We start from the raw sequence: 8,578 nt of genomic DNA on the forward strand, positions 1-8,578 counted from the left end.
CATTTCACAACAGCAAAGTATTTCTAAATTATGTACGTCAATACTGCAAAACTTTTTAGTTCAATCATGGCATGATTCTCCAGTTCAGAGCAGCAGGAAGAGAAGATTAGACAGTTTGTGGACAGAGGCACTAACTGGCCTCGATGGCTTCCTGCGGGAAGTGGAGTTTCTGTGTTAAGGGGATTGAAAGCCTTTTTTCCCGCTGAGGTGGACATTTCCAAACACACTGCTACACGCTTCCATAGGCTGACCCCTGGCCTCCACAGTCCCCATAACAAAACAACACTCTCACACTTGTGGAGTCATAGAGAGTTGCAGTTTTCAATGGACATCAATGAAGATTTAGGTATAGCAAAAAGACAAAAATTAAAATTAAATAAATCTTCATATCCAGGTCATACAACACAACCACTCGTTAACTACAACCATAAAAAACAAAATTTGTTACTTGAAATAAAAGAAACATTCACTGAAAAAATCAAATTTTTGCTGAGTTTAACTTTAAGTAACTTTAAGTAACTAAAATAAATAAACTAACTAAAACTAATGAATACAATGAATTAAAAAATATAAGCATTTAAATATTTTTTTTTTTTTAAACTAATACAAATGCAAAAACAACAAATTACTAACACTAAATTACTAACCAAAAATATAAAAATAAAATCTAATTCAAAATATATTAACAGAAAATATAATATATATCAATGCCACTAAAATAACACAAATACTAAAATGATAGATGATTTAATTTAAATAAACATTTACCATTTTTGCAATAGAATAATGAGACCTGGAGTAATATGTATTTGCTTAATTGCTATGAAAAAACATAAAATTGCCATTTAAAAAAATAGTTTGGATATATAATACAATTTTCGTACAAATGTAATTTTGTATTTCTTTTGTTTGATTTGGGTTTGAAATGTGACCCCTACAAGTTCTTGACAGATTTCATGATATCGACCAATTACTGTAAGACTAACACAGCTTCTCTCAAAAAAATATACAATTTCCATAAAAGGCTGAGGACTTTATGATATCTGAGCTGCATGAGTGTACATCCATAATGAGTGCTATAAACTGTTTCTTTACAGCTTTAGCACATGCACACTAACGTTCCAACACAAAAACAGCATGGGCATTGCATATGCTCTGCATGAATTTATATTCACCTCCCATTTCTACTGCTGCAATCTAAAACACAGCAGAGCATTCATAGCAGCGTTCAGCATTACTGCCCCTGAACCTGCAGAAACCCTTCTAACAAAGCTTTCATACGTATTGTGCAGATGGTATGCAAAACCCCCCAAAAAACTTCATAATCAGTGCATCAAAAATCAGTGCATTTTTCATAACTTCTTGACAGATTTGTCTACTAAGGTCAAAAAAGTTAATGCAGCAAAGAAAAGAGAACTAATTAGTCTCTCTCTCTGTCTCTTATCCTCTCTCTCTTTCTTCGACTGTAATTCCATCCCTTTCCCAGAACAAATGCACTGTCAGACCATCAATCAACTTGATTGACAGGCCTTCCATCCAATATTCACAAGTTGTCCAATCTGGGCATCTACGCCCTGTCCTGTTTTACCATTGGCATAGAGATGTGCAGTATTTCTTCAGAAAAATCATCAAACACATACACAAACATGAAGTAAAGAGTGTGTTATTAATTGTCGACTGCTTTCAGATATAAGCTTCTCCAAACACTAGCGACTGATAGCCGTATATCAATTTGCTAAGTGACAGTTTCATTATGAAACATCTTGTTTGTGAAAATCTATTGTTATACACAATAAATCGGTGATTTTGGAGTCAGCTGCAGACCTGACCCTCTAATCTTCATCCTAAACCTCCACCACGGCTGAAAATGATACCGTCCTCTCCCTGCGGCCCATCATGTGTTTCAGGTGGTGATTATACTGCAGACAGGGCGCATTCTGACGCAACATAGAGACAGAGAGAGAAAGACTGTTAGAGAAAAAAGAAAGACGGGTCAGCAGTGGGATGTGTTTGCGCAAGAGGGGCGTCATCCCAAAAAGCTGATATCCCCACCAGAGCTGCACCACTGATGTCATGACTGTGGGACACACCCAAGCTGGCTACACGACACAGAGAACTTTAAGAGTCACTGCTTTAAGACATGCTTTTTTTGGGCGTTAAATAATGCTGAAAATACCAGTAATTTGACGAGCGTTAATCATTACGTTGCATGATTCATTTTAATTCTTTCCTCCCATTAATTTTACGTCTCAAAGGGAAGCTCATACAAATGCATATTCAATAAGGTCAGGTACAAAAATAACTGTGTCCACGGCTTTTCAGCGCTAATTCTTCACTGCTCTTTAGTCTTTAGTAAATCCTGAGAGTACTACTTTAACGCCAAAAGACGGTTTGTGCTGGCACAAGCTGTTAGCATATCTGGCCCTTCATATTTAATATATTTTAGTTTTAATATATATGTTTTGGCTCCACAAAGAAAATAAATTGCTTTATCTTGATCTTGCATGAGAGGAAATAACATGTTGAAGTGAGGAAACTCTGATGTAGGAAAAAACAATTCATTGGCTCTTCCTTATGTCAGAATGGGGATTTTTTTCAGATTCTTTAGAAAAGGAAGTGTGCTATTCAAAGGAGCTATTTTTGTTTTATGAAGTTAAAAGTCTTAATTAGTATGCTACCTGTTAGCATGCTTGCAGTTTTGCTGAGCGTTTTTTTTTATATGGAATGCAAATGTTATACAAAATAGTTATTTTGATTTAGGAAGCTAAAATGCTAACTGTTAGCATGCTTGTTTTGCAGTAGTTAATACTGAGTGTTGATGATATATTTTAATATTAACTGCTCTGGTTTCACTGGATGTTACACAGGAAATGTTTCACAGGAACTAACATTGAGCTTTTCCTGATGATCAGTTTATATGGCACCAACGACAGTTTGCCTTGCCATCCATTTTTGTATCTATTATTGTCTGTCGCAAGAGCGTTTCAACTACAAATGTGTGTCAATCACCACAGCTCCAGAAGAAAAGAGCTATTGTTGCTGAACTTGTCCTCCCATATCCATCTCTCCTTCAGTACGGCTACAATTCAGACACTAGTTACATTTAGTATGCGCTGTTACCAGTATGTTCTCCAACCCCTGGTCAAAGAGGTTGAGCTCCCTCACAATGTTTTATCTCAAGCCGACTGACTATGTCTAACATATTTAACACTGACATGACTCAGGAACATATGTTAGTAATTCACATGCAGCGAGCATTCAAATCATTTGGACCCTTTGAATAGCCATGACATTCAGATTCCCTGTGGTCTGTCTTTTCCTTTTTTCTGTTAGTCCAGAAGGGTCTTTAAACAGTTTTTTGTCAAACTGCCTCTACCTCTGAGGGACTGTATTCCCTTCGGAAAAGACCAGGTTTATGGTGGTTAGTGCAGGTTTTTGCTGCTTGTCTGTCTACCTTGTGAACCATCATACTGCAGCCATGCAAGATACAATGAGAGTCAATGGGGTCCAAAAATACAACTGGAACATTCTTCAAAATATCTTTATGTTCACAGAAGAAAGTAAGTCAAGCAAGTTTGGCAGACATAAGGGTGGTTATAAATGTAAATTTTAAACAATACCTACAGTATATTAGCATCCCGTGCTAGAGACCAGCATCCAAAATATAACATATGCCGGCCTTTTTCAGGGCTGGTGTGAATAAAAGGGAAAAACCCAGAGGAACGCTTGGAGAATCACAGGAAAAGTTGGGGGTTGAGGGTCCTTGTGTTTCACAGCTGTGGGCCCCCCGCCTGAGCCATGTTAAGCAGGCAGACTTGAGGAAAGCCAATCTTAATTGATTCCAAGCCTCCAAATCTCTTCAGTAAACATGGCGGAGCAATGAAAATGACTTGTTATCCTAATTCAATGGACGCTGTATAACTCTGTCAATCTTCACATCCACAAAAGCACAGAAAGCAGATGGACCCTGGATTAAGCTTACAGCAGTCATTCACAATCACTGTACAGGTAATTACATTTTATAGAGAGAGGGGTGCAGAAAAAAAAATCTGGTTTTGTAGTTGTAAATTTTATAATTTACTGTTATTTTCTATTTATTTGATCTCATTATTTTATTTTTCATTTTATATAATTTCATGTGGGAACCTGTTGTGTCTGGAAGATGTGAGTAAGTGCTGTAAGTTCTGTTGCCGAAGTGCGTGTGTCAATATTACTCATTCTATTTCTGATAATTTAAGCAGATTTCTCTCAAAAACAGGAACAATATATTCTTATTGTGAAAGCAGACGAGCTTAGTACGCACTACTGACAAATCTGCCAACAATGAAACACATAGGCTATAGAATTAGAGTGGATTGTGTTGTAGCCGAATGAACATTGTACAAGGTTCAATAGCCCCTAAATAGTGAGTCTTCTCAGATGTTCTCTCATTGACGGAACAGAGTCATTCATATATATATATATATATAGCTGATGTCAGTTTGCCATTGAAATAGTAACATTCCGGCTACTCTGATGTAAGCCTGCCATCCGATACACCACGTTTTATTTTATTTTTATGCCAAATTTATGATTCACCCCTCTTTTCTAGGGATAGTGTAATATTTAGACATGAACATTTCACAACAGCAAAGTATTTCTAAATTATGTACGTCAATACTGCAAAACTTTTTAGTTCAATCATGGCATGATTCTCCAGTTCAGAGCAGCAGGAAGAGAAGATTAGACAGTTTGTGGACAGAGGCACTAACTGGCCTCGATGGCTTCCTGCGGGAAGTGGAGTTTCTGTGTTAAGGGGATTGAAAGCCTTTTTTCCCGCTGAGGTGGACATTTCCAAACACACTGCTACACGCTTCCATAGGCTGACCCCTGGCCTCCACAGTCCCCATAACAAAACAACACTCTCACACTTGTGGAGTCATAGAGAGTTGCAGTTTTCAATGGACATCAATGAAGATTTAGGTATAGCAAAAAGACAAAAATTAAAATTAAATAAATCTTCATATCCAGGTCATACAACACAACCACTCGTTAACTACAACCATAAAAAACAAAATTTGTTACTTGAAATAAAAGAAACATTCACTGAAAAAATCAAATTTTTGCTGAGTTTAACTTTAAGTAACTTTAAGTAACTAAAATAAATAAACTAACTAAAACTAATGAATACAATGAATTAAAAAATATAAGCATTTAAATATTTTTTTTTTTTAAAAACTAATACAAATGCAAAAACAACAAATTACTAACACTAAATTACTAACCAAAAATATAAAAATAAAATCTAATTCAAAATATATTAACAGAAAATATAATATATATCAATGCCACTAAAATAACACAAATACTAAAATGATAGATGATTTAATTTAAATAAACATTTACCATTTTTGCAATAGAATAATGAGACCTGGAGTAATATGTATTTGCTTAATTGCTATGAAAAAACATAAAATTGCCATTTAAAAAAATAGTTTGGATATATAATACAATTTTCGTACAAATGTAATTTTGTATTTCTTTTGTTTGATTTGGGTTTGAAATGTGACCCCTACAAGTTCTTGACAGATTTCATGATATCGACCAATTACTGTAAGACTAACACAGCTTCTCTCAAAAAAATATACAATTTCCATAAAAGGCTGAGGACTTTATGATATCTGAGCTGCATGAGTGTACATCCATAATGAGTGCTATAAACTGTTTCTTTACAGCTTTAGCACATGCACACTAACGTTCCAACACAAAAACAGCATGGGCATTGCATATGCTCTGCATGAATTTATATTCACCTCCCATTTCTACTGCTGCAATCTAAAACACAGCAGAGCATTCATAGCAGCGTTCAGCATTACTGCCCCTGAACCTGCAGAAACCCTTCTAACAAAGCTTTCATACGTATTGTGCAGATGGTATGCAAAACCCCCCAAAAAACTTCATAATCAGTGCATCAAAAATCAGTGCATTTTTCATAACTTCTTGACAGATTTGTCTACTAAGGTCAAAAAAAGTTAATGCAGCAAAGAAAAGAGAACTAATTAGTCTCTCTCTCTGTCTCTTATCCTCTCTCTCTTTCTTCGACTGTAATTCCATCCCTTTCCCAGAACAAATGCACTGTCAGACCATCAATCAACTTGATTGACAGGCCTTCCATCCAATATTCACAAGTTGTCCAATCTGGGCATCTACGCCCTGTCCTGTTTTACCATTGGCATAGAGATGTGCAGTATTTCTTCAGAAAAATCATCAAACACATACACAAACATGAAGTAAAGAGTGTGTTATTAATTGTCGACTGCTTTCAGATATAAGCTTCTCCAAACACTAGCGACTGATAGCCGTATATCAATTTGCTAAGTGACAGTTTCATTATGAAACATCTTGTTTGTGAAAATCTATTGTTATACACAATAAATCGGTGATTTTGGAGTCAGCTGCAGACCTGACCCTCTAATCTTCATCCTAAACCTCCACCACGGCTGAAAATGATACCGTCCTCTCCCTGCGGCCCATCATGTGTTTCAGGTGGTGATTATACTGCAGACAGGGCGCATTCTGACGCAACATAGAGACAGAGAGAGAAAGACTGTTAGAGAAAAAAGAAAGACGGGTCAGCAGTGGGATGTGTTTGCGCAAGAGGGGCGTCATCCCAAAAAGCTGATATCCCCACCAGAGCTGCACCACTGATGTCATGACTGTGGGACACACCCAAGCTGGCTACACGACACAGAGAACTTTAAGAGTCACTACAGGGACAACTGGAAAGATTCACATACACACACACGAGAAAAGCACGGAACATCCAAAGAGTGTTACAATCTTCCCAGGAATGTGAGAATGTGCTCTTTCAAGGACATTTGGCTGATTACTGTAATTGTTTTAGCATTAAATAATGATGTTTTGTTTCCAATGAACGCTTTTAAGAAGCAATTGTCTTCTGTTGTCAGCAATGTGCTTTTTTTAATTGGGTAAAAGTGTGTGAGAGTGTTGGTGTGTGAATATGAAACTCTGAATGTGTGAAATGCAAAACTGCATCAAACGCATACAGTGGGGAAAAAAAGTATTTAGTCAGCCACCAATTGTGCAAGTTCTCCCACTTAAAAAGATGAGAGAGGCCTGTAATTTTCATCATAGGTATACCTCAACTAATACTTTTTTGCCCCACTGTATCTTTAGTTTGACCCCCATCTAGATTCAGGGTCTAATTTTGTTTTGAAAATCATACAGGTTTTGAATGTTAGGGTGAGTAAATGATGACAGAATTTTTATTTTTTGGATAACCTAGAATGTGGGATCAATTACTATTTCATATCCCTTCACATACACAACTTTCATAGCATTTCAAATCTTTCACAGCGAGCAAGAGCTATGAAACGAACAGCTGAAAATTGACCTTCCAAGATGTAGGTGCATTTGTTTTTTTATCTGAACAGATTTGGATAAATTAAGCATTACAGTACATCACTTAATCACAAATGAATCTTCTGCAGTGAATGGGTGCCGTCAGAATGAGAGTCTAAACAGCTGATAAAAACATCAAAATAATCCACAAGTTTCCAATAATTTCCATAATCCAAATCTGTTCTGGTCAAGAAACAAAATCATGTACAACTTGCAAATTTTAATTTTTGGGCGAACTGTTCCTTTAAGGAAGAGACACTCCAAATCCAAGAATCCAGCTGTTGTTCACTGCTGTCCACATGACATACAAACAAAGTCTAACTTAGACTCAAACACAGTCTTTTGAAGAACATAATCACTACTTCTCCACCTTGTGCAAGTCAACTGCTGTATTTTGATAGGAGAAATGCAAACAGTGGCATGGACCTTGGACTAATATAACACTAGCCATCGTCTATTGAACGTTGTACTAGTGACAACGTTCATGTGATGATGAGTGGGGCGACTTACCCAATCTGTCTGTTGGTGGAAGGGGCTTGAGTGATGACAGAACTGGACTGAGGAGAAGGCAGTGCCTGCTGGATCACTATGCTGCCGTCGTGGTTGGCCATTCTTGAGTGGGTCTGCTGGTGCTGGTTAGGGCCCCCCTGCCCATGAAGAGTGATATTCTGTTTAGAAACAGATAAGAACACAGGGGTTTTTCACAGCTTTTCATACCTGGAGTAGGAGTGGAGTCCTATTGAAATGACTGGATTTAGCATGTGGAAATACATTAAACTGCGTTAAATGTGATTGCACCTTAAGAAAGTAGAGCTAAAACTAGAAAAGATTGCATGAAGCACTCACTGAACATTATATACAGGGCCGTCCTTAGGGGGGTGCAACTGGTGCGGTCGCACCGGGCTCCGCAGCGAAACGGACCGAGGGGGACCAACTCACCTCCCCCCGGAACGCAATCGCGAACAGACCGAGGTGGTCCCGCTCCCTACCTCGCACCGGGCCCCGCGTCAGCTAAGGATGGCCCTGGTTATATATAGCAGCCTCTGTGGTTTAGGCCACTTTGACACACACCATACTTTTTTTGATGTGTGAAAAATGAGGTTTGTTGGTTAAAAATACACTCTGTTGCTCATTGAGGACCACACCTTGAAGGCACAATTTAAAGTTGCGCCTGTTA

At 37.5% G+C, this 8,578-nt stretch overlaps 1 protein-coding gene across 2 annotated transcripts in view; it reads right to left on the minus strand.

The window, feature by feature from the left end:
• Positions 1 to 8,069, minus strand: part of creb5b (cAMP responsive element binding protein 5b) — a 75,782-nt gene extending 67,713 nt beyond the window's left edge. For both annotated transcript variants that reach the window (XM_016287430.1, XM_016287431.1), the window contains exon 1: positions 7,912 to 8,069. In XM_016287430.1, the coding sequence (XP_016142916.1) occupies positions 7,912 to 8,012 (101 nt within the window). In that variant the 5' untranslated portion in view covers positions 8,013 to 8,069. The remainder of the gene's footprint in view (positions 1 to 7,911) is intronic.
• Between the last annotated feature and the right edge of the window lie 509 nt (positions 8,070 to 8,578).

Source organism: Sinocyclocheilus grahami, unplaced genomic scaffold, assembly GCF_001515645.1.
Source record: "Sinocyclocheilus grahami isolate Dianchi unplaced genomic scaffold, SAMN03320097.WGS_v1.1 scaffold222.1, whole genome shotgun sequence".
NCBI lineage: Eukaryota > Metazoa > Chordata > Actinopteri > Cypriniformes > Cyprinidae > Sinocyclocheilus > Sinocyclocheilus grahami.